The 27949-nt window shown below is 39.0% G+C and overlaps 1 protein-coding gene across 2 annotated transcripts in view; it reads right to left on the reverse strand.

The window, feature by feature from the left end:
• Positions 1 to 730: 730 nt before the first annotated feature.
• The window catches only part of cd4-1 (CD4-1 molecule), a 27253-nt gene continuing 34 nt past the window's right edge, over positions 731 to 27949 (reverse strand). Inside the window, exons 1-12 of one of the 2 annotated variants that reach the window (XM_084052513.1) lie at positions 27946 to 27949; positions 13787 to 13900; positions 11129 to 11194; positions 8845 to 8910; positions 8330 to 8497; positions 7476 to 7628; positions 6993 to 7244; positions 6220 to 6600; positions 4691 to 4960; positions 3891 to 3997; positions 3679 to 3728; positions 731 to 3109 (exon numbers count right to left, since the gene is read on the reverse strand). The exon at positions 27946 to 27949 is cut by the window's right edge and continues 34 nt beyond it. In XM_084052513.1, the coding sequence (XP_083908639.1) occupies positions 3079 to 3109; positions 3679 to 3728; positions 3891 to 3997; positions 4691 to 4960; positions 6220 to 6600; positions 6993 to 7244; positions 7476 to 7628; positions 8330 to 8497; positions 8845 to 8899 (1467 nt within the window). In that variant the 5' untranslated portion in view covers positions 8900 to 8910; positions 11129 to 11194; positions 13787 to 13900; positions 27946 to 27949 and the 3' untranslated portion in view covers positions 731 to 3078. Of the gene's footprint in view, positions 3110 to 3678; positions 3729 to 3890; positions 3998 to 4686; positions 4961 to 6219; positions 6601 to 6992; positions 7245 to 7475; positions 7629 to 8329; positions 8498 to 8844; positions 8911 to 11128; positions 11195 to 13786; positions 13901 to 27945 lie in introns of both variants that reach the window. The other variant, XM_084052514.1, reaches the window with a different exon arrangement.

Consider the following 27949-nt stretch of genomic DNA (forward strand, 5'->3'; position numbering starts at 1 on the left):
AAATCTGGGTTGAACATGATTCGTGGAGCTGCCTCTGGTGTTATGATCGTGGACTTCATTAACGTTTTGTAAGTATTTTAACAAATACAGGGGGATACCAATGTTGTGGTGTATCGTGAAGACCAGGCCCATTGTAAGTTGCTGTACTCTGTCCTCAACCCTAAGCCATCCAATCCTAGCAAAATGAGATGGGTTTTGTGATTGAGGCCAAGAAGTAGCCTTACTAGTTTGTTTTGGGATGTTTGGAGCCTTGTTTTTAAGGCCTTGCGGTGTTGTGATACCATGAGGAGCATGCATAATCGTAATAACCTTGTATGTAATAACCCTGCAAGAATCTTCAGAGTATTCTTACTGATTACACGACCAATCCTATACAGAAAGCGTGTTCTTTGGTTGACCTTTTTGATCACTCTTTTGCCATCTTATCACCGGAGAGGTTTGCCTCCAAGATGGAACCTAGGTAGGTAATTTCCTCCTTTCTTGTGATAACATCATCACCCGATTTGATCGTGAAACTCTCAGCCTTGCTAAGGAAAGGCTTCAACACACAGCAATTCAACATCTTCTCATGGAGTGATGCTTTAGCCATCATGCACTTCTATGATCAGCTACATTAGTAAGCTACAACACACAAATGATTATACATTTTTACATCTCTTTATTGAGTTTTCCAAGTTGCATATACTTATAAAATCACTTTACAAGTTTACAACGCAAAACTGATCTCTCACCTACTGTACTCACCCACTCAGCTCGTACCCCAAGTAAGTAAGTAAGTAAGGCATGTCATTATAGGTAAAACAATTTCAACAGAATTCCCCAAATGTCGAAACCTTTCCAAAAATCAAAAAAACGATCTACAAGCTCACAGCGCCTTGCGCCGCAACACTTTTTCAGCTTGTAAATTGGCTATTTTGTCACAAACCTGGACTAAGTAGGGCTTGTAGGGCTTAAGTGGTTAATTGAGTGCGGATGTTCCTTTATTATATTTATCTTAAGTGGTTAATGGCATGACATTTCAGACTGTCCATTCAACAGCTGTAATAATAAACCAACATAATAATTGCAATAGTAAAGAAAAACACATAAAATATTAATAAAATATGGAGAGGGGTAAATAGAAGGTTTCAGCATACAGCTATACACATTTTGTCTACACATTCTTGTCTTGTGTGAATTGAACCTTTCATTCCCTTTGGGAACATTTTATCGTCTCTAGGTTTAAATGAAACATGACATCTTTCAAACATCAACCATGAGTAGCTGGAGGCTTATTGGGAAACAAGTTGTACTTCTCAGCTGAAGATATCGAAAGAAATGACTAGAGTGCTTACCCTCCTCTTTTTTCCCTCTTCACTGAATCTGTTCTGTGAAAATACTTAGCAGATCTACAATCAAACACCACGGCACAATAACGTGCGTTGTGAGATTGTAGATCGGCTAATTTCGCTGAATGTTCACCTCTTTTCACACACCTGCCCAGACATGCCCAGAATAGGGTTTACAGTGGTTAACTAGAAAAGTTTGCACCTCAGAGTGCAGATTTCCACCAGGCGAGGTTGCCTACCCAGAGCTGTGGTGTAACCTGTTATAGCACCATCATGAGGCCGATTTAAAACATTTGGGATGGTAGATCTTCCTTGGCCTACTTGGCAGTGTGTGCAAATGCGTTCATGATTTGTGGCATTTTGTGCAAAACGAGCCCCTCCCGCAAAACTTTGGAAGCCAATTGTAGCCAATTGTATCGGAATGGAATCTGAAAAATCTGACAGATAAATCTTGATCACGTGACTACAAAGATAAGGTGTACCAATTTGAGTGAGTTTTGGACAAAATCTGTAGTAGAAGAAATTATTTTTTAAACAAAAATCGGCCTCATGATGGTGCTTTAACAGGCTGATTTGAATAATTGTGAATTGGCAGTGGTTCTTCCTTGGCCTACTGGGAGTGTGCATGCAAAGTTTCATGCTGATCGTTCCAGCGGTGCCCGAGATGAGCTGGTTTACGTATGCCAAAACAGAGGTGCTTTCTAACTCAAAATGCTTTTCGAATTGCAACCAGGGAGTTACAGGATTATTGGCTGAACTGCCAGCAGAGCCTTGTAAAGCAGAGGAAGCTAAAGGGAAGGCATAATTATTAGACTCTGCTTCAACCCAGTCTGCTACATTTTCCTCAGAAACCTTGACCCCAAAAAGTACCTTTTGAATATTACTAGCCAGTAATAATACAAAAAGGACATTCTCCTTCCTTCTAAAGAAATGCCACCTGACAGCTTATTGTTCCAAATACTGTACATTTGTAGAAAATAATATAAATCAGAGCACATTTTTTCTTTGGAATAAATATTGGAATGTTTTGGAAGATATGTTAGAATTATAGGGACTATGCACATTTTATTCAAATTCATGCAACCAGCTACTGATAGGGGTATGGTGTGCCAACGTTCTAAACCAAATAATAATATAAATATTTGAATATCCTTTAAACTCATTTGTAGACATTCTACTTTATTACTATAATACATTATATACAGAGTGAACGTCACTATCATCAAAAGGATCTTGAAGCCACCAAACAAGAATATAATCAATATTAGAATAGAACAGCAATGACAAAAAAATAATTGGAGTGGCAGGACTTACAAAAGCCTCTGACATACAACCTAAATGAAAAAGAATACAGCTAATGTCAAAGCTCCATTATGGTTTGTAATTTTCACAAGCAATAATGGTGAAAGCTATGAAAAGTAAACGAGCATCATTACTGCGTTCCCTGCTGAGGGCTGTACAATCAAGTGCTAATAGCATTTCATACTATGATACAACAACAAAAAACATAATAAAGACATGTTATGTTTGTAATCATCCAAACGGGTTGCTACATTGGTGAAATGCAGTCCTGAAATCATACAGTCTGATCTAAGCATCTCAGCATGTAAAACCTTCATTTCAGAGTCAGTCCTGGATTGAAAACAGCAGCCAGAGGCACACCATTTAGTCAATCATGACTGAGATACTGGCCTCATGTGGGCCAAAGTTCAGTTGCTCAGTTCCTCCTCACATGTCTTTCTGGAACAGGCTATGTCTTGTAGAATGCTTTTGGTTTGGGGCTGACAAATAAAAACAGAATTTGAGGTGTGCACAGAAGAAGATCATGGCAGCAAAATAAAATAATGATAAGGTCGTGGCTCCTGAACCCGTGCCCAATTTCTACGAGCTCAGAATTGCGGTCATGCAATCTCAGTAGCTAACTGGCTAACCGCTGTCCCAGATGCATGGCCTGACCTTAACCACACCGAACCCATACATACGCCATACCTAAACTTAACTATCTCTAACCTAATGCCTAAAACAACATTTTGACGTTATACCTGATGTTATAGTACAGTAGGTCATCTATAATAATAATAATAGTAATGATAATAATAATAATGTTTCAGCTACTCAGAGTACAGTTTTATCTACTCACAGCAGCCCATACCCAAGGCCAAGGGCGTAATAGAATTTTGGTGTGTGTGTGTGTGTGTGTGTGTGTGTGTGTGTGTGTGTGTGTGTGTGTGTGTGTGTGTGTGTGTGTGTGTGTGTGTGTGTGTGTGTGTGTGTGTGTGTGTGTGTGTGTGCGCGTGTGTGCGTGTGCGTGTGGGTGTGGGTTATCATTTGACCTGGCAATAGTACTCACTTTTTGCATTTGCAGAACCGATGCCTGTTGTGCCTCGGCGTCCTCCTCCTCTGTTGCCAAAAAGAAAGAGGAAGAGAGAGAAAGAGAGTGAGAATCAGATAGAAAGAGAAAGTGAGATACATTGGGACAGAAAGAGATAACGAAAACAAGACAGCAAGAGAGAGAGAGAAAATGTGACATAGAAATGAATGATGACAAAGATTCTTACATACCTGTCTGTGTCGTCGCATGAGGATGACAGTGAGGATGAGGGTTAGGATGATGATGGCGGTGATACCACCTATGGTCAAATACAGCCAAATGTCCACTGGGGCTCTCGCTGTGTACAACAGAGACGGAGACAAATATCAGAGTCAACATGCAACATAAAGTATAAGCAGAACTTTAAAGGGATGTTTCACCTAAGTGACCTAATTTCATGAGGTTGTAAGGTTGTATTTGGTTGTAAGGCTTCACTTTAAATGTAATTCCTAAAAAGAAACAAGCTAGTAAGGAGGTATAAAACGTATTTAGCTTCTCTTTTAGCCTAAACAGGCTATTGTTTTAAATGTCCTACATTTCCTACATGTGAATCAATCAATCAATCAGCAGTCTAGGCCTACTGCATGTGCCCAGTATTCATAGATCATCTCCAATGTTCATCATTTCACTAAACCGTTTATCATTAATGAGTGTAACACTGATGACATTGATGTTATGACAAATTCAAAGCTCACATAAAACATGGGTTAGTGCAAGACAGCTTATTGTTTCGGGGCAACGTGTGTGTGTGTATGTGTGTGTGTGTGTGTGTGTGTGTGTGTGTGTGTGTGTGTGTGTGTGTGCGTACGTATGTACGTACGTAGGTACGTGTGTGATTACGGTATGTGCAGAATAAGTTGTAGGTTTTTTTTCTGGTGAAATGTATCTTTAAATAGTCTCTTGAATTTCTACAGTATTAAAACTGTGACCACAGCTGTGTTCCGTGTATCAGTCACTTCCTGTTCTTCTTACTTCCTTCCTGTACACCTACCGATCTTGAGTGTGATGTCGGCTGATGTCACCACCGTTTTGTTCCTAACCAGCTCACACCTCCACCTCCCGGCGTCTCCTTCGCTCACCGCCGCGATGGTGAAGATGGGGGTGTGGGGCTGGGGGAGGGTTTTCACTGATGCTTCATGGTGCGGTGGCTGCCATTTCACTTGTAGGTCAGAGGCCAAGGCGTGTCCAAGGCTGCAGGTCAGGTTGACCTGTTGGCCCACTCTTAGCCCTGTATCTAGGGACTGTTGTGGGGAGGAGGAGACTAAGGAAGGAGGAAGGAAGGAAGGAAGGAAGGAAGGAAGGAAGGAAGGAAGGAAGGAAGGAAGGAAGGAAGGAACATACAAACAAAGAAGAATGGTCAAAAACGTTGTTACCCTTTATCCATATCCATATCAAAAGTATAAATAATTCACAGGAACCATGACAACGCAGCATGACAGAAATTTGGACTCCCCACAAGGCTATGAACATCTGTTAGTGGGAGGTGAATGAGAAATGCTCACCACGTCTTTACTGTCAAGAGTGCCCTTGAGAAAAGCACTGAACCCCAGCTGTGCTGCTACTGTATGCCTGCTTAATGCCCAGCAGTTTCACATGTACTGTCACTGACTGCAGTTCCCAAGGTGGGTGCGCATGGAAAGTATGCACGCGTGCACGCACACACAAATCTCTCTTTTTCAGTTAATAGCCCCTAACGCCAACTGCTTCTTAGTGCTAGAATGTGTTCATAATCGGCTGGGTTAAATACGAGTTAAAGCGAGGGAAAGGATTGAGTGAAGTAATATATTATAAAGACGACACAAAGGCGCACAAAGGATCCAATTATAATTCACTGTGCCGCTGCATTCCTCTGGTAGAATAGAGGCTCATTATTTGGTATTAAAACAAATGGAGGCAGACAAGTGTATTAGCCACTGAATTAGACACATGTCCCAACAGGGACACAGTTCCCAATAAAACCTCACAACAGGGAGGAGAGGAAACTGGCCAGGCACGACGGAACAGAACTGAAGAGATTATCATCTACTGTACTGTACTAGGCGAGGGAGTGAAATAAAGAGGTTGTAGTAGTAACAGAGAGAAAAACAAACGGATATCAAAAGCCATCCATCTCGTCTGTGTTTTATCCAGGGTTCGATTTGGTGAAGGGGGGGAGGTGATCCATGCCTGCCTGCTTTTTAATTTTAATCCCCCCCTCTGGTCATTGTATCGCCGGTGGAGATATGTTTTATTTTTATTCCTGCTTCTGGACTGAATTAAATACATGTATTTCCTCTTTGGAAGTGTCTGATATGCTTGATATTTATGTTATGATCACAGTTTAACAATTTGATTAAAAAAAATATGCTAACCACATTAACCTTGGTGCAATGCGTTGTTGCATTGGCTATTTTTGCTATTTGTGGAACAACAAAGTATAGGCCTTAAGTGGTTAAGAAAATGTCACCCCTTTGTTTGCACTTTACAAATCTAACCCTGGTTTGATCTGATATGATATCACAGAACGACAGAGAGACTTACTCTTTAACACCTCCACGTACACACTCCTCTTCAGGGTGATGCCATTTTTGAACTCCAGGGCACAGGTATAGTTTCCTCTGTCGGCCTCCATTGCTTTCTTCCGCGACAGGGACAGATCCCTTTTCTGGGGGTCTGGATCTGGTCTGTCCAGCGGCATGTTATTAGTTGGAGCCACCTGCCAGGTGGGGGGACTCTCCCCCTCTAGCGAGAAGGAGAAGAGCATCAGAGGAACACCAGAGAGGGGGACGAAGCTCCATTGGCCCCCCTTGAGGCCCTTTGTCTTGAGGAGTTCCCAGGAGATGTGATGAGGAATGGAGCAGGGGATGTTGAGAGGGGAGGACACAGGGGCGTAACAAGGAGCTGAGGGGCCTGGGGAGAGGTCTGAAGATGAGAAATGAAATGAGGGAAGGAAGGAAGGAAGAGGGGAAAAAAACACAGTAGGTGTGAGCCAGCAGTGCCAACAAGTCTGAGCTACCTTGTGAATGTGATACTGCATTTTTATAACACAGGCACGCACTCACTGACACGCACGCACGCACGCACGCACGCACGCACGCACGTACGCACACACGCACTTTGTCGGGGCTTTGGGCCCCAACAAAGTTCTACTTCTTCCCCCCTCAGCATATATGCACACTTACTGTATGCACACCTACTGTACATGCAGACATGCATGCCTTTTTAGAGACAGACGTACTGTACAGATGCACACCCACACACTAACACAAACCTTATGATGAAGAACTGCATTGCTTTTGCTCAAGGCGACTCACCTACAACGGTAACAGAGGATTTAATGCCGCCGGATGTTATGCCATTATGTGACACTTCACAGGTCCAGTCTCCATGGTCTTGACTGGCGGCACTACGTCCATTTGGTTGTTGCTTGGTCTGTCCCTGGGGACTCAGCCACTGTATCTTGGGTTGTGTCTTGAGCTGTATTCCACTCGGAGGCCTGTCTACTTCACAGTTCAGAGACAGACTCTCCCCGGCTAGCACAGTGATGTTTTGGGGGCTTACAGTCACTAACACGGAAAATGATGGAAATGGAGAGAAGTATTAAATGAAATGAATTTAAAGTGCAATGACACAGCACAAAAGCTCAATTAAATTGTAATGTATCTATATGTGTTTGATTGTTTACAGAATGTTTTTTTCAAGGTGGACATATCGTACTGCCAAACGAAATTACGTGCATTTCATATTTGATACATGTAGGTAACTGTCTGAACATGTCACTTTGTGATTATTCTTACTTTTGAGAAGCTGATATTTTGATGTCTTTATTGGATGGTGACTGTCCCTCACTTCACAAGTGAAGGTTTTGAAATCTTCTGGTTTGAGGTCTTTGATGGTCAGGGAGAAGTCTGTCTGGGACCCAGACACTTTTCCACCTTTCCATCGATCCTCTGCATTGCAGGAGTCAGAACAAAAACAGACATGATACATTTATTTTAAGGCTTTCATTTTAAAATGCAATGTGTCCAATTTTCCCTTTTTGTAATCATTATTTTGAAACCACATACAATTGTGACCTCAATTGTACAGGGCAAAGGTAAATGGCAATAACCCAGTCACCTTAATATATGTTTCATTTAAAAAACATTGAGTGCCAGATAATTAAATTCATAATAATAATAATAATAATAATAATAATAATAATAATAATAATAATAATAATAATAATAATAATAAGGGTAATAATAATAATGATAATAATAAGGGTAATAATAATAATCATTGTAATAATAATAATAATAATTATTATTATTATTATTTTCAAAATAAACTATTCCATAACATAATAGATTCCCTATACCGTGTGAATCTAAACAACAGCTACGTGTGAATAATGTAATGCTTACGTTACCTGCCGTCCAAACATGAGATGTATTATAAAGTTATTATCTATAATAAGAATTATTATCATTATCATTATCATTATTAAGGTACTGTAGGCCTATGTAAGGTCTAATCTTCTTACAATCATTTTGTAAAAGCAAATGCTGATTACCTCTTTTTCAAATTAAACTACCATTCATACATAATAGATTCCCTATACCTTTTGAATCTAAACAACAGCTACATCTGTGAATAATGTAATGCTTACCGTTGCTTGGCATCCAAGCACCACCAAAGTTATTATTGCGAATGAGCAATCTGGAGTTTGATTCATCAAAGGTCCAGTAGACATACCCCTTGGGGATGTTTACTTGTGCGGCCATTGGAAGGGTTACTGTCCCACCCAGCTGACCATACACCATCTCCACATCAGCCCCTAGTTAAAAAGACAACATAACTTAAACTCTATACTTAGTCCCCCCATAGGTCTGCATTTCCCTCTAAACCAAATCTCTTCATGGCTCACATGTAGATCTGCAATTTTTTGCCAAATGCCCCCCCCCCCCCCCCCCCCCCTCACACCCCATAATAGGGATGCTCGGGTTCAAGTGGTAATTAAACCTGCTGCATGCTCTTGGCTTCATTTCACACTGGGGTTGAATACTGAATGCATAGAGTGATATGTGTGTCTATGTATGCCATATCCTTTCATACTGGATTTGAAAAATGTCCAACTGGCATGAAAAACCTTTATTGAAAGCATTCTCTGGCACAGTAAGCTACCTGTTGCTGGAATTAGGACCAAGAGGATGGAGAAACATCGGATAAAATACTTCATTTTGCACCACTCTGAAAAACACAGATATCGAATAATTATTAGTAGATTATAGACAGCCAGCATCACATTTCACATCTATGAACAGTATATCATCTCTAAGTAATACAGCACTATGATATCATATCATTGTATTACATTAAACAATTAATGTCAATAAGCAGAAACATTTGCCAAATTTGGAAAATGGCTGTTTGAATGCCACGTTGGATTGAGATAAATTATCTCTATTTGAGTCGCTTAAGAGAACAAGTCTTGCCTAATGCTGCCGGCATACGTCACAGGAGACACAGGATGGGGTTTGTGGTGGTCTCGGATTCAGAGAGATTTTCAAAGCAAAAAGAAGAAGGGAAGAGCTTTGAGAGACGAGTAGGACGTGGTGGGCTTAAGATGAAAGGAGAGAAAGAAGAAGTGAGAGAAGGTAGAGAGAGAGAGAGAGATTGAGGGGAAGCATATACACTGGGGTTGTGGTGGGCCCTGATTTCGTGAGGTGTAGATTTTTATCCCAATCCCCTACAGTACCTCCACTCCTCCACCTCTCTGTCTTTCACACCCCCTCTCTTCCTCTGCTGTTCCACGAAAGGCGGATTTCTCCACGCTTGATGAGAGAGAGAACAACCACAGCGCCAGCAGCACACCTAAAGTGTGGTTTAAGGTACACGTTTCTCTCTCTCTCTCTCTCTCTCTCTCTCTCTCTCTCTCTCTCTCTCCCGTGCAGTTTTTTCTCTCTCTTTCTATTCCATTCCTTCTGTCGCTTTGTTCAAGTTGTGTTCAAGTTGTGATTTTGCCAAGAAAGAAAAAGCCTCTTTTGAGAGAATTCTTGTCTACCATATTGATGTTGTTGTCTAATAAAAATGGACATAAGGAACAAAAGGTTGAATTAAACCTCTTGGCATTTGGGCTCTATTTTTGTTTCTAACAGAATCCTCATGGGATTGTGAATGTGTGTATGAAGCTATAAGCTATATTATAGTTACAGGCTGGTATGCAGATAAGGACAGGACACTTCAGTTGCATCCCAAAGGCCTTGTCAAGTAGTCTAGACCACGTTCCCTCAGATTTTAACAAAGAGAAACAGAGGCTTCCAGAGGGTTCTTGTGTTTGGTTCTTTGAAATTATTTGCATTTGAGCATTGAACAGAATTATGACTTTTCTAAGACAAGTGAAGTCTAAGAATTAAAATACAGTTAAAAATGCAGCCAGGACTGACATCAAATTAATGCAGTTAATTATGATTAGTGTTAATAATTTGCCGTAAAAAAAAGAAAAAAAATCAAACCAATTCAACGCACACAAAACATAAATATTACACAGAAATATAGCGACTAAGGTCAAGTACTGTATAAGGTCAAGTTTTCAAAGCGAATTAAAGGTATCAACCTGTATGAACGAGGCATCAACCATATGAATAGTGTTGCTGAGAAATACTCGCTGGCAATTTTTGCATCATTTATTTGTCAAGTGGTGCAGTGGTGATTTTATCTTTGGTGGTACGTTATTTTAAAGGTGTGAACTTAGGGGTTGCTTTTGATAAATGCATGTGCGTGCGTGTGCCCCTGCTTACCGTACACTACAGCGTGCAAAGAGCACTGCACCACTGGTCACGCCCCCAGTGTGTAAGGATTAGAACGGAATATAGTGTGCTGAATCATTATTGCTGCATTGATTTGGTTTAGAACTGTATAATTATGCACCTATACGTAACCATAAATGGTTGTGTTACTGTATGTTTGATGAATATAACATTGTAAAACGTTTAAATATAATGCTGAATAGTCACGGTTCACTGCTCAAAGCTGATGACAACACATCATCAAGTGATTTGTGGTACACTTTAAAAAAAAGTATTGCTCCTTATACTCTATTTAACTTTATTTGAAACTATATTCCCCCGGTTCGTTCGGGGGGGGCAAAACCGAGGACCTTCCGATAACCAGAAGGCCTCTCTATTCACTAAATTGCGGCCGTCCCTAAAATAACTGTCAGAAAGTATACAACCTGACAACACATGAACATTATGTTGTAATTTGCAACATAGCATGAAGTTAAAGAGGAAACAGTGTTCATACTATCTGATGGGATTTTGTGTAAACACTGTCACTCTCCATATTGTATAAAAAAAAGCGTTACTACTGAAATTCAGAGTAGGCAATTTTAAGAAAAACAAGGGAGAGACCGACAGAGAGTTTGACTGCGTTTGAAGCAACAGACAGGAGAACACATCACACACACCTGCCGAGCTAACCCAGAAAAGCAGATGATCTTCTGTGGTTGGGGCGGAGGTTCAACAGCCAGCTACTGTATGGGGTGGGAAGAGGTGAGAGAGAACGGAAGAGAGTTAAAAAGGCAAAAGAAGCATAACAGCACAGAGTCACAGGGTGACAGTCTATCTATTTAGCCAGGTATTGTGTCCGATTTGAAGAATATTGTTTTGTTGAACGTTGAGCATTTTATATCCCCATGTTTCAACCACAACTGGTGCTAAATGAAATGAAAGTTAAAAAAAAAGATGAGAGAGGTACTGGTACAGCTCATACCACATAGGCTCTAATGAAGCCTGACAGCGTGTCGCGGGTTCGAATCCCATTCCCAACGAGCTTGTTTCCTGTCCATCTCCATTATCTTCTATTGATAAAGGCCGAAAAAGCCCCAAACATATCTTTAAAACCTCCCAAAAAACACCAAGGCAGCTCCACCAAGGCTTTATTTCTTGACTAGTTCATTAGTACAGTAGAACATTCGTCCTTCATCTTGCCCTGACAAAGGCCAGTGATGGCCAAAATACATTGGTTTATAATGTTCTGTTAATGAACTATCCAAGAAAAAAATAGGCTTTTCAAAAGGTTTTGGCTACTACCATACTGGTGGCTGCAGTGGATCAGGAGTTAAGAGCTGCCGCCTGGGAAGCGGAAGGTTCCCGGTTTGAACCCCCTGGCTCCCCCTGGGTTAGTGTCAAAAGTGTCTTTGAGCAAGACACTGAGCCCCTAATTGCTCCCGATGAGCAGGTTGGTGCCTTGCATGGTTTCCTCTGTCGTTGGTGTGTGTGAATGGGTCAATGTTATATATATTGTAAAGCGCTTTAGATAAAGGCGCTATACGTAAATGCACCATTTACTAACATTGTGAAGCGCTTTAGATAAAGGCGCAATACGTAAATGCACCATTTACTAGATCTACATCAACTGTGGAGATTTAACCCAACAGATATATATGTTATTCCCTCTACAACAAATTATTTTTTGTGAAAATAAGCAGATATTCAAGCTCTCAGCGCATCACGTTGCGAGCTTGTAGATCTGCTATTTTCGGCAAATGTTCATCCCAGAATGAGGATGCTATTAGGGTTCATGCGGTTAAATGCAACTGTACGTGTAAATGCGCTATATAAGATGGCCTTGCCTTGCCTGCACAAATAATTCACAAATAAATGTGTAACGCTGACGTATGGAACTATAGGTTCAGCTTGCTCTTAACCGTAAAGCGTGAAATGGACTGAATTTTATGTTTGTTTGTATTTTCATTGTCATTATGAGGCACTTAGGTCCTATAGCCCGGACAATTTAGGCAAGCTTTTCATAAGACATAAGCAACTGCAGCGAAGCAGCTTCGCACTGTACTGGCCTGGGTATGGAAATTCATAATGTTTGAGTGTGTTGCACACAAATTAATTTACACAAATTATTACAGACACATCAAGATTATTAGAGTTGTATGATTGTGGGCACACTGTATTTATAGGACTAGACTACTTTTTTTTTTTTTAAAGGGAGAGAAGTAGAGCTTTCTCCTGTAGTGTACACGTAATGCCTGAATGAACGAAACACAGCAAAATATTCATTATTATGCATATACTGTATGAAGAGTATATTGTTTGAGAGGTACTGTACAGTAGGTTGTTTGTGTAAAATGGATAGCAGTGACTCTTTTTGTGAATTTCATTGTGAATTACGCAAACTAAAACATTGCGCAACAAGAACGGCATCAAACATGGAATGACAAGAGAATTTTAACAACTATTTTCAGTCTATCATCTTTTGTTAACGTAGAAGAAAGTCTTGAGGACCGCAAGTCTCCAATGATCACTAAAATAATGACTTTTTGGTTTAGTTCAATGTTGTTATCACTCCAAGCAATGATGAGCTTCATTAAATTATAGTATTAAAGTATAGAATTACATTTAGCCTAAAATAACACTTCAAAGGCAGTGATTAAATGTTATTATAGCCTACTGCTCATGTTCACCTTTAAATCACTGTAAATTGGTCTTTCTATACAGTGTTGTTGATATAGAACACTGAACACTCAATAAGCCATTCACTTAACCACTTAAACCCCAGCATCCGTGTTGTGAGGAAAGCTTTTGCTGAAAATAGCAGATCGACAAGCTCACAACACGTTGCAGTCTGAGCTTGTCCATCGGCTATTTTCAGCGAAAGCTTTCGCCACAATAACAGGGAACAGAAAAGACACTAGTATATAGAGCCCTGAGGGTCTCCGCTCAACCATATGGGGTTTAAATGGTTAATAACAGAATTGATGCATCAGAATGCATTCATAATTGTAGCGATAACACTGGGGCTGCGTAACGTATACAGGTTGATAAACATCCATAACTGTGCAGTTATTTGCATATAATCATTTGATTTTTATTACATTTTAATTCTACAATTCATCAATCAGTTATATATTGGGGAATACTGACACATTTTATTTCATTTAGAAATACTGCCATATTTCAAATTGTCAACATGTTGATATGAGATACAAATAATTATTGTATGTTTTTGAATAATTATGATTAATAACGTGGACTATAATAGGAAAATACATATTCAAGATGAACATATTAAGAAGACATTATCATATACTATAGGCCTACCTTATACTTACTTTAGATGGTATCTGTAGTTGAGTGTCCCGTGGCGCAGCTATCAGGAAGTGTTGAATCTTCACAGAAACAAAATCTTTTAAAGGATAGTTGCACCTCCTTCTGAACTGATTGGTCTGAAAAGAAACAGACAGTTATCGGTCAAACCCACAGTCAAGGTTATGACCTTGTGATTGGCTGCTGACAGAGAAATAGGGTGGAATTCCTTAACAAGATTTGCCGTGTCTGCTTTAAGCTCATTAAGCTATTAGTTTAACCGATTGTTCATATTTTAGTGATTCACTGTTATTAATGAGTTACAGAGAGACTTATACAACATTTAATGAAGAGATAATAAAAGCGATAACTCTGGCAATGTAGTTGTGCTACTGTATTAGTCTGGGATTTGAAAAAACAAATGTTCTTTTCCTTTGCCAATGTATCAACCTTTAATATACCCAACTGTGTAAAAAGGGTCTTATTATCATACACTAAATTAACCAAAGGTCTCTTTAGATTTGTTATCCACCTCTAGAGCATTCTAAATAAGACATTAAGCCGGCTTACAGGGCCTAATTTATTGTAACTGCACCGATGAATTGATCTCCCCAGTGACATAACTACAGTGATTAGTGTTTCAGAATTCAACACATGAACTGTTGCCTAAGTCATGTCATAAGTGTGTGATAATTGCAAATGGATATGCTTCAAAAACAGAAAAACATAGATAATCTCTGCCAATGTTTAAGTAAAAAGAGGTTAATTTGGTCAAAAGATCACACTTAAATTCTACTATCCAAAAAGTGCAATGAGTGACAAAATAACAAAATATATATCTCTTTAAAGCAGCCGTCTTTTAATGCAGTGTAGTCGTATATAATGCTCCTGTAACTATAATGACGAACCACATACAGCAGCAATACATTTTCAATTCATTTAAGATTCCATATTTAAAATCTTATGAGCCAAGCTTGCTGGCAATTTGCCTCAGGGTACTTAAGATGAATATAATGGACAGGACAGATTAGCTATGCGCCTTACTCCCGCGCAGCATACCCATTATTTTGTACAGTACAACAAAATGCACATATCAGTTAGACAAAGCCTGGTAATTAACATAAAGTATGTGCAGAGCGCATAACAGGTGCAAGGATAGAAATGTATTACAGTGCATTTAGTATATTTTCTATACTGACAGCCTTTATTTAACCCATTAAGACCTGAAGCCGATTCTACAAATTTTGTTTTCTGAAAAACCTATGTTTCTATATCAGTGGTGCTCAAACTTTTTCATGTCAAGGAACCCCAAAATGATATGTATTTGGCCGCCACCCCATCTCAAAATATGTTGTTCCAGGGACCCCCGGAAGAAAAGATTTTAGTTAAAAATGTTCGCTTTAAAAGTATACATATATTGAAAGATTTGCACACGTTTTCACCATTTTTCAAAAATAGCAGATCTACAAGCTCATGGCGCGGCACTCGGTGCCGCACTATGAGCTTGTAGATCTGCTATTTTTGAATAGCCAAAGTGTAAAATAATGCTTTTTAGCTCAAATCAAAAAATGACACAGATGCGTTCCAGGTCTAAATGGGTTCATTTCAAACCAAACTGTTGTATCTACTTACAATATAGGTTAATTGAAAGATGGTTGTTTTTTGATTCATTACTGTACTAGATATCAGATATAGAGAGAACACCTACAAATATTTTCAGAATGTCTATAAATATTGTTTTAGAATTTAAAATAGTTGGCAAATGCAGTGTGGACACAAGCGATACACATCAGCGGCAGCATAAACTGACTCAGGACTCGAGCAGCAAGATTGATGACATATTAAAAGTGTAAACTCTAAAGAGGCACTTACTAAAGTTGATATTAATTCACTAAAAACATATTTTAAAGCAAAATACGACACTACATACACTTCAGTCCATACTTGATTGCTATTCAAAGTGAAACCCGTTTTCTAGAATGCCATTTAGTTTGAACCTTTTTTCTTTCTTTAAACTAGAAATGTCTTGAATGTACACCTGTGTGATATCAATAAATCTGCATGACCTGTTCATCTTCATCACCATGTGCTGCAGTTAACCTCTTGTACATTCACATTCAGTACATCTGTTGATCTTTAGGCAGTTATTGAATGTGTGTAGGGCCTTTAAAACTGTGGTTCTCATACTAGTATCACACTGGACCCCCACACTTAAAAAAAAAACAATAACATACTTTATAGGCCTAGATAACCTAAGAATGGTTCTTGCGCCGAAACATTTATTGATAAAAATGTCTTTTACTCAGAAGCGAAGAAGACAAATGAGAGGAAGGCGTCGAGCCATGCCTTCTCTTATGCACCTGCCTACCTATAGTCAGGTGTTAAAAAGCTGTTTAAACAATAAAAAATATAATCTAAAAAATAAAAAAATATAATAAAAATGCCTAATCTTTCACTTGTAGCCGATGCCAGCGTCTGTGCACAGAAATAATCTAGGATCCTAAGTAAACCAAGAACCTATCATCAGTCTAAACAGTATAATATCCAAAAATAAAGAATCTGTACATCTATACAAACTATAGGATGCAGGGTCAACAAATGAACCTGGCATCTGACTACATAACAATGCAATCTACAGTAAATTACATTTTATCCTTTGCATAAGCCTTCAAGGTCGTCAAGTGCTACGGCAAGTGTTATGAAGTGGAGTCTGAAGAGGTGAGTCTTCAGATTACAGATTAGTTACCGACAATGAAACGCAGACAATGAAAAGCCTCAGATAAGATTGAGGCACATTTCAAGGTGACAAATGTTGTAAGGAACTAGGCGCTGAAAGGAGCTGAATAAATGGAATTACAGTGGACACTATAGCTACAAGGACAGTCTTGACTGAGTGCACGTCAGCAACAGAGAAAGCAAGGTGTCAAAGTAGTCTCAAAGCACTTGCTTTGAGACTACTTTGACACCTTGCTTTCTCTGTTACTTGTCATTTTCACGCATCTTGATGCGTGCCTTTAGCTGGTCTAGCACTGAATCCCACCATGTGCCTTCAGCCTGTGACCATGTGGTTCTTCTCAAAACTTTCTCAATGTCTTAATAAAGAAAACATGCAAAGAAGCAAGGACCAACCACTGATGTTAACATAATTGAACTAAATACAACCATTTTCACCATGATCCACTGAAAGTGGATCATTCTGAACACGAACATGGGATCAATGAAGATGATTTTGAGCATATTACAGTACAGAAACACTGTGCTGAGGTGAACCACAACAAGGACCAAACAAACATCTTTGCTCTCGCCTCATCTGACTCGCTGAGGTTTTCTTCCCCTTTCATGCACTTTCTTCTCTGCTTGGCTCTGTTCTGCCATGATGAAGGAGACCAAACTCTGTCTCTACTTCCTCTGGTCTTGACATGAAATGGGCCTTTGGGTATGCTTTTCTTCTTGACAGCACCACCTGCGTTTCTAATGATCACCTGAATGTGCAGTGGTTTTGAACACAAACTTCTTTCTAAAGAGTAAATCTTCCCATTTGTAATTAGCTACGTATTAGCAGTGACAATCATTTGGAGTTGAAAACTGCTGATTTGGGAATAGTTTGTTTCTTAACTGTTATGGCCCTGGGGCAGACCTTTCTCAAACAAGATATCACTTATTCAATTAACTAGCATAGCAAGTGTATGAGAATTAACTAAACTAGATTAAACTAGATCGGTGGGGAATGATGCAAATTGGGAATGCATGCCCCACCCGGTTATGCAATACCTCTTGTAACCGTTGTCAGAGTACCCGTTGTACCTGTCAGGGTACAAGACAGGGACATGGCTCATTCATTTAGTCTAGAAAATATAATTAAAATAGCGATGAGATCCTATCTATCTACAACCAGACTACATACAGTACTGCAGCTGATAAAAGCATAGTTCAGCTGGACTCATGCCCACGCTGCATCTATGCCTGTTGCTCTGGAAGGGGGTCTCCTCTTTTGTGGTCCTTCTTATTTCTCTTGGCAGTTTTACCTCGCCCAATTGAGGGTCTAAGAATAAAGGCCTTTGCAGACAGGGTGCGATTGGCAATCAGTTTTTACCACATGCTAAAAGACGCACGAATCGAACTGGGTTCGATTGAAGAAAAAAAACGCACCGCCGCAGCCACTTGTTTGTTTCCTTAGTTAAATGTGAGCCTGTAAAGCCCTTGGATACTGTAACAGTGATTGTTAGATAAACTTGACTTGACTTGATTCAAATATTACATTTCGATGTGAATGTGTTTAACTTGTAACAACAAAGAACAGTGAGGGCATGGATTCCTAAATAGCCCAAAATCTATGAAAAAATTACAAAAGTTTTTTTTATTAAATTTTTTGATATAGGGCTAAGGTTCTTCCTCAGGCAGCATATTGCCTGAGGAAGAAACTTCTTTCGAAACGCATTGACTTCTGCTGCATGTTTGACATCCTCTTAGTTCCTATAGCTTTTAAAGTGCTTAATGAACTATGCTACTGTATACCCCTATGAAATGTAATTTTTTTCTGCTTTCAACGATCTACCTTTTCCTTTTTTCATATTTTTCCAATATGTTTAACTTGCCAACGTGACATCTACTATGAACTAAGATTTTTCCTGCTCACTTTTACTACTTTGTTTGTCAGTGCAGCTGAATTTACCCGTTCTAAAATGCAGAGCGAGAGATCATGAGTGAAGCTCTAATGTTAGTTAAATAATCTGATCAAATGAGCACATTTCAGAAGAGTATATACAGGTGTACAGTATATAGGGAACGGGTGTAGTGACGTCAGAGGTAAGATTCGCCGTTAACTCCGCCCACTTTCAACGCCATTTTCTTGACTAATTTGATGCGCTGCAACGTCAGCCTGTCAGTAGTCCTATGCTTCTTAAGCAGCAAGTGTAGACTGCGTACATTATTTCGCATCTCTCTTCTATCTCTAACTTGTCTGTCGCTCTAATTTAGAAATGGTACGATGGTGCTGCGTTGTCGGGTGCAATAGCAAGTGTTCAGACGTTGGAGTTAAAATGTACTCATTTCCAACCTGAAGAAAAACTATGGAGATCAGATGTCGGAGATATCAAAGAAACGTCATATGGCTTGGGTGTCAGCTGTAATACGAAATAACATAACCTTCAACAACATTACCACACACATGTATGTGTGTTCACGGCGTTCAGTTCACGTCGTGAGTAACTGTCAATGTTGTTGTGGGCTACTTCATTATTACAGTGAGCCAAGAAAATGGCGACCGGAAATACGTAATTCTGGGCCATGCCCTTCCCTACACCCGTTCCCTATAGTATATATATACTGCTGAGCAAGAGCAGAGTGCGGGAGTTTTGTTCATGAAATATAATCATGTTTTACGTTTTTTAGTTTATACCGAAGTTATAAAAGTTTGGCAAATTTCTGTTCAGATTGTATTTGAATGAACTCAACAACCAGTAAAATAAATTAACTGCCTGCACATAGGCTGGCTGTCGGAGATGCATACAGTATGTTGAGTTTGTCAGGAAAGCAAATGGGATATACTGAAACGTCTCTGGTTGTTTGTAGCAGAGAGAGCGATTGTTTTGCATGTGTGTTTCACCAAGTCAGTCAGTCAGTCAGTCAGTCAGGCAGTGAGTTACTGACATGGACTTTTATGGGCTGCCTCCTCAGGATTCAGCAAACTAAGCGATTTGCCCCTTGTGAAAGTGACTGTAAAAAGTAAAATAAAAAAGGCATTTAATAAACGCTTGCAAGAATTGCCTTCTTAAAATCTATTGGCTGATGTGCTCCCAGACCTATTTGTTTAATTTAATTTAATGTAATGTATAATGAATTGTAATCAATTTTCTTTTTTATTGTATTCTTCTCTTCACAGGAATCTTACATCTGTAGTTTCGCAGAAAATAACATCACCCATGCATCTGGTCCCCTGTTTGTTATGGCCCCACACCTGTCTTTCTTCTGTCTGTGCAACTGCCACACACACACACACACACACACACACACACACACACACACACACACACACACACACACACACACACACACACACACACACACACACACACACACACACACACACACACACACACACACACACACACACACAGGCGAGGGGTTTTCAGGTTTTTGCTTCAAATGAGAAATATGCATGGTGTTGCCCTCCTGACACAATTTCTTGAAGCAGTTAATATATCTCTAGCTGCCATGCAACAACAACACAAATGTCAATCAATTAAGATGAATTAATGAGTTAGTGAGTTCTAATGAGTTAAGTTAGATATATTAAGTGCTATGAATTATATTGTAATTACTAATTTTGCATGACAGAATGTTTTCATTGAGGATTTCTTGTAGGATGTTTGTAGTTCTAGTTAAAGCTAGATCCCGTTGAGACTACCAAGCATTTGATTCCATAATCCATTATTAACCAAGCTAGCGACCTTGAACACAAATAAGTTAGCTAGCTTAGACATGTAGCTTCAAAGCCGTGGCATCCTGCTACTGTACCTTAATCAAATTCGAGTTGCATCAAAATATATTTTTCACCATTCTTTTTTTTTATGTTTTCCTCTTCTATTTAGAGAGGACACATCCTTACACTCTTATAACCTACAGACAGTCTCTGTAACTTTATTTGTTAAATCTAATATTATCCAACAAGTGAGTTTGAAATATATACTGTAATACAGTATAGTGCAATCTTTGGTCTGAAAACATTTCCGCACAGAAAAGCATGCTTCATGCACTGCTAAATAGCAAACCACAGCTTTACTGCTATAATTCTGCATTATATACATACTTATTTTGTATGCATCTTTTTATTTATGTTTGTCACTTGCTTTCATAAAGTATTTTTCTTAGTTTCTTAGCTTTCTATGATTTGCTTTTAATTAAAAACGTATTCGGTACTTGGCATTATTATTATTATTTTCATAAGGTTGGCAAAACACGCTCAGTATAGTGGCACATTCGCTTAAAGGGATAATTGCAAATAAATCTGTCACTTAGAATTTGACCTTGCCCTCTGTCTCAGGATATAAAAACAAACTTTGTTTTGTTCTGGCTGCTATTTCTGTGGAAAATACCTGAAAGTGAGGACTCCCTCATTAGTCAGACAACCAGCGAGAGTGTCGTGTACCTAATCGCGTCATTACCGAAAAAGGAAAAACACAGATAGTGTGGGCCAGAAGAGAGAACAAGAAGATATCACCCACTTTCTTTCAGTTTGTCCTTCCTCCCTATCACACGTACATACAGTATAATCTCACTCAGCATTCACATTCTCCATTTCTCTTTTGCTTTGTCAGCTAATGGTCACTTCTAGTTGGAAATGTGGTGTGTAAACTGAGAAAAACACTGTAGTGTGGAAAACAACAAGAGGCAGACTGGGGACTTGCTCAGATACAACAGGGAAAGTATCTAAGCTAGCTTCTGGCTTGTGCTGCACATGTTATTACAGTATGTTGTCTCTTCAATTTCCCCTTTTAGAAATGGGCCTAAATAAGAAAATGTTGAAATGTCAGGGGAAAACAGGCTGTTGAGAATCACAGACAAATGACATTCTGCAAGATGATTGTGAAAATGCTTTTCTCTGTCATAAGGGAAACTTCATTCAAGCCAAGGCCCTTTGAAACCTGAGGGTTTTGTAAGTGTACATGAGCACAGAACAACTCTGTTATCTGTCTCTCCCACTCTTTCGCTCTGCCTCCATCATCCGTACACATACAGCTATGATGGAAATGTCCTTCACTGGCTTGTTGTTAGGCTGCCGTATAATCACGATGTCGAATTGGAAATGTGTAGCCTTTATACATGAAACTTTGTAGGATAAGATCCCCAATGCCATCTCCTCTCTCTACCATGTTATTACCTGTCTCTCATCATCATCATTCGAGTGCCCTCGAGATCTATGACACAAGCTGCTTCCACTGGTCTCTGTTAATCATTGCCACCCCAAGTTCATTCACAGTCAGATCGGTGTCCCTACTCAGAACATCTGTAAATGTGAGTGGTCTGGTTCCTCTTGATGACGGTGTCAGGTTACAGAGTAGTCTCCACAGAAGAGAATCCTAAATGGCCTGGTCTTTTGCTCTGTGGCAATGTCCAGCAAAGCCTGTCTCTACGCTGTGGGAACAGTCTCGCGTATTCCACCACCTCCGAATGCTATGACGGAAGCATTTGAAAATTGTGGGAGGCAACTGTCTGGCTGGCGAGACTACTGTGGGAATAAAGCAGAAATGTCCTGAAATATATAATAGAAAATGGTACAATAACAGTAATCGTGCACTGGGGCTGAGGCCTTATCAGAAAATGACTTATGTTTACCAGCGTAAAAATGACAACCCAAGTGGAAACACAAGAGGGAAGAGGCAAATATCATTTTAACTATCTCAGTTTCTGAATGATGACAGCAATGTTCTGCATGTGTGTGTGCACGCACACGTGTGTGTGTGTGTGTGTGTGTGTGTGTGTGTGTGTGTGTGTGTGTGTGTGTGTGTGTGTGTGTGTGTGTGGGTGCGCATGCACGTTTGAAAGAGAGAGAGTCAGTGCATGAGAGAAATGATGTGGATCTTCATGAAACTGTGAGAAAGGGAACCCTAGTGTTTCATATGAATATACTATAACATCATTTCGAGAATGTGTTTAGAAGAGAGAAGAGGAAACACCTGCTTCAGTTTCAGACAAAAACTGGTCAGATACAAGTATACATCTGTAGACACCTGTGCAAGATTTGTTGCTGGGCAACAAACTAATCAAATCGCTGACATCTTGGGTGCAAACAACAGGTGGTAGTGATCAAATAGCAGATGGTTTTCATTTAATGACAAGCATGGCCAGTGAGATGTGGCATTGTGCCTTATTGTAAGGCAAAACACGTCATGACAATACTATGAATAGCAGGTAAATTGGGAACAAACAAAATAACTAATTAAAAGGACAAAATCCACACATAATCTCTCACACATGCCCAAAACTACTGTATACAGTATACTTTCACAGCCCTGTCGCACACACATTCCCAAAGCTATACACTATCACACACCACAGTAATCTAACACGCATAAACCAAAGCTCACACCAGCCTTGGAAAATGGTTAAGTGATCATGTACCCGAAAGGTTGCCCACCCCTGCATATAAACGATCACATGATTTCACACACATACCATATCAAACATAATATATAAACTATCTTGCCTACCCTTGCTTCATTTGTCTTGACAGTCTGGATTTGTTCTCTACAGTGTTGTCAACAGTTGTGTATTTCAATTCACTTCAGTTAAAAGATAATTAGTATAACGTTGCTGAAAATGTCACTGAGTGATACTGCAGGGAACATTATATACATTTCAGTTAATGAATTGATTTATAACTACTTTGGTGTAGAGGGAAAACAGGAGGGGGCCGAGGATAGACCCCTGCGGGACTCTATCAAGTTTATAGGATTTAAGTGGTTAAAACCATTTCTTCTTATTAGCATGTTCTTCATAGCTTCTTAAAAGATGATCAAATGTAGGCCTTTATAATAATATATATAATAATAATTATAATAACAAAGGATAACAGAAACAAAGACAAAACACATGAAATGCTCTAAAATAGTAATACAGTGATTAAAATAAAACAAAATAGTAATACATTTTGGCGTTAATGTTGCTCACAATATCGTATAGATTGAAAGAAAACGCTTAAAGGCCATATAGAACAAGAAGATGCAGTCTACACCAACAACGTGTTCCACGCGAAGAAGCTCCTTCTCACGCGGCAAGAAGTGATTTAGCTGATTTAACAGGGGATACTGAGTTTGATTGTCTTATATCAATGGGCACGTTGTTCTAAAGTCTAGCGGCATTAGTTTTCAATCTACAGTAACCTTGGACCAGCCAGAGGAAGTTTCAACTCAAGATCAATACTGTACTGTATGTCCTTCAAAAGTATTTTTTCAAAACTAATGTGAGACCAATAAAGGTAGGGTCAGATTGCATGGTCTCTGCTATTCCAGTTAAAAGCCTGGCTGCTGCATTCTGGACCAATAACTTAAGGCTTGATGCGAAGCATAATTCTCTTGATGATCAGTTGTGTCGATGTACCGGCATGCTACGGTACTCCTGATGGTATACTAGGTTATTGTGGATAGCGTGAGAATAATGAAAACCATAATTACACTTTGACCTTTTTTTTCTCTATGCTTTTATTTATACTATGCCGAGGATATATTGTCCAAGAGGGTATCTTCTCATGGAAGCAAATGTGTCCGTGTAGAACTGTATATTTAGATGCCAATTACAGACAGGTCACATGCATACGGGATTATGTGATCCTGAATATTAAACATTTTCTCATTAAAACATTTTAAGAAACTCTTCACAGTCCTCAGGGGACTGTTTAAAATGGTCCTAGATGGAATATTTACAACTTTATTAGTGATGTTAAACATAATTCTTGTGTTATGAGCGTTCTCAGAGAATAGCCTGCAGCAATACTGTGCACAAGGGTCCTTAATTAAATTCCTTCATAAGATCTTCAATACAAATATAGGAAATATTTAGTTTGCATGCTTTGGGTAAGGCTGCAAACAAAAGTTTCACTTCCCAACATGAGGATTTCTTGCTAAATCCTCTTGGTGGGAAGTGAAAATTTCCCACTCTGATCATTTTCCATCGAAGTTGCTATTTTTAAAGAAGTGCAGTAAGATGTGGAAATGAACTTGGAGTTGCAAATCTGCCACTGACTGGGACAGGAGGACAGATAGTGAATCATTCTACTGTATATACAGTACAGTAAGCCATACAAAGTGAAACGTTACACATATAAGCCATATAATAACCTTGCCGACAAACACATAGCGTCCTATAGCGTCCCTATTCTGGGGCAAACATTCTGTGAAAACAGCAGATCTACAGGCACAATGCGTCACATTTTGAAATGCTGTGAGCTTGCAAATCTGCTATTTTTGGCAAACAGATTTGGTGTAGAGGGAAAAAAGGAGGGGACCCCTGGGGGACCGCGGTCATCAAAGTATATAGGGTAAGTGGTTAACCTGAAAGTTTACCAGTTCAACACAGGAATTACGCTTTTTGCCCTTTCTCGAGAACATATGATACACTAGAAACACTATCATGTTGTCCTCATGTCTTGCAGTGTTTGATTGTGTATTATTGAATCTTATTTACACCGCAATGAGGCCAAAGGCAAATTTATAAATTATATTATTTTATATTCCACTCTTTTTCCCAATCCTTGCTAGGATGTACATTGTTATGTACCCTGGGTACATAATAATGATCTCTGTGCATGTTGGGGCTGAGAGAGATCTGCTAGCTTCAGTCCGTGTTCTTTCTCTCTTCCGGTGCACTGGGATGTTATTAATTCTTAAAATACACTAGATATCTATGTCTGTTCTGTGGTTCAGCACCTCCTGACTTCAGCAATTCCAATCCCAACTTGTACAGACATTCAGTCACACAATGGTTCAATGGCATATAGTCAGTATTTTCCTTTGGCTTTAAACCTGATGTCAGACTTTATAACAATTATCATTTGATTGTTTGCTATTGCAAATATGTCCTCATTTATTTCAAGTACTCCTGTGTAACTCAATGGAAAGAGTGTGGTATTAACTCTCTCCTGAGTTATGGATCTCACTTTATATTCTGATGTACATTTACCATTACACAACAATTATACTGTATATGTCCAATCAAACTCAATGCATCATTTAATTTTCTTGTATTTTGATTGATGTTTGATTTTAATTTGTGTTAATGTTTGCTCAGTATTTATTTATGGTTGGAGGGTAAAATACCGAACCACCTTTAATAACATGTAGATGAATGCCTGTCAAATGATACAGTCTGCCTTCTGGATCTACTTACATTTACATTACCGAACTGTATTCAATCGTAAAATAAAGCTCCATTTGCTAATTCACCAATATTACAAGCAAGCAACTAGCATTGGGGATCGTTATAGGCTAGGTTATAACCTACAGTATAACCTAAGTTATAGGTTACAACTTACAATAACATTTTATCACCCAATTCCAATTTTACATTCTTTGCAATGGACAGATGAGAAACAGAGACTGGTGGCTGACTGATTTAACAATACGTAATGATAAATAACAGCTACACCACCAGCTATACAGTGATCCACTGAAAAATGTAGACTCACGAGTCACGAGTATGCTATAATCATAATAGATGGACTGAGCAAATCAAATGCAATAGGCTATGTGCTTTGGAGATGCTTACAAACTATGTAGGAACAAAGGTTGATAAATGTAACATACTGTAGATATAAAGGTCTCATACTGTATGCTTATAGATCCTATGAACTCAGCCCTTCCTATAAATAAAGTATTTCTATTTCAAGCTGCCTGACCACCTTTTGTAATAATAATAACCAATATGTTTTTGCACATAATGAACAAAAAGATCACCGTCATACATTATTAGCCTGTACTGTCAGTCTATGTGAACCTTCAACATTCCTCAAAGATATGCATACATTACTACACAATCCCCGCCAGAGCTGGCGAAAACTTCTGGGAACTCAGATTAACACAACAGTAATCTTAGCATCATGCTTAAATAAACTCTCCTTTAGTTGTAAACACTTGTGTCAAGCATGACAAACTTTTTAAGAATCTTATCAGGGCTGTTGGATATTGACGTGGGTACAGCATGATAGGATATACGAAATCTACTGCATACAGTACATCACAGTAAGTAGTAAGTCACAAATATTACAAATATATGAATCCAGAGTATTTACTACATCAGAACGCTGATGCACACAATCTTATTTAGAAGATATTCAGCAACCATAAGTTGTCATGAGTGACCACGGTAAAACATGGTGTTGCTAAATTTGTGATCAAGTAGGCTATAAACAAAACAATATCAACTATCTAAAGTGTTTAGATCAGCTGTGGTCATCTGTCTTTCTGATGTGAAGATAATGGAAATATTGTACCAATATGTCTTTTAAGATATCATTTTTAGCTGCCTTTATTCAACCAGGGGCCTGTAGTCAGCAGCACCTCAGGAACTCCACATAAACTAAAAACTAAACCAAGACCAGACAGAGTGATGTCTAGAGTCAGACCAACATCAACAAGAATGACTCCAAGTCAAGACCTAGACCTAAAAATATCTAGTATCATTTTTAAATAATTTTGACAATAGAGGGGACATCTTTCCCCATTATTCAAGAATAATGCTTTCAAAAACAAATGTATTGCATGAAATACGTATTACAGTATGTAACAATATGGAGAGTCTGACTAGAGTGTATCTTGCAATTTCCACATCCCTGTGAGTGGATTATTCTTTGTTAACCTCAGGCATTACAAACACAAATCTGAAAACCTTAGGTCTAATAGCCTATCAAAGACCATACTGGGCCCTTCAAAATGGAGTCTCAACCACTAGAACTCTGTCCCTTCATTAATGTTAGCATGGACCGCAGGCAACGAGAGCAAGATTTAGCCTTGTGTGTCTGTAAACTGCAGCACTATACAATACCCCCCAAAATATGGAGATGTAGTGTACTTCACATTCTTGGAAGGGGAACAAATTCATTTTAACAACACAATGAAAATCAATGGAGCTCATGTATGCATAGCTAGCAGAACCACATACTGCAGGGAAGGGACTCCTAGCATAACTACAGAAATAGCTGAATTATTTGTAGAAGGATCTAAAAAGAAGCAATGGGAGGACAGCTTATCTATTCAAAATCTATCCCAAATATGTAATCATTATGTCTATAGCTTATTATGTAAATGAAAAACAACAAGAAACATTATCTTTACGTGTGAGATATGTCAACATCTACATTGGTGTAACCCTTCAGTCTGAAGATGGTGTTACAGTATATGAGCTCAGGTCTGTTTTTAAATGTCATTAAATAACTCACAGACTATAGCATAAGAACAGGAATATCTACATCTCTCGGAAATGCTGCACTGGGACTCAAAGAACAAGTAGCTTATTAAGGCAAATGGTATCAAGAATGTCTGTATTGCTAGAAACTACAGAAATACAAGTACAGCAAATGAGATCCAGGACTGTTAACCTCTGTTCTCTCTCTATGATGAAGTGCCCTTGTTGTGAGTCTGTGTAGATATAGAAGGTACTGTAGTGACCACAACATTATGGAGGAGAGACTCACCTGT

Source organism: Gymnoscopelus microlampas (genome assembly GCF_963454915.1).
Source record: "Gymnoscopelus microlampas genome assembly, chromosome: 3".
NCBI lineage: Eukaryota > Metazoa > Chordata > Actinopteri > Myctophiformes > Myctophidae > Gymnoscopelus > Gymnoscopelus microlampas.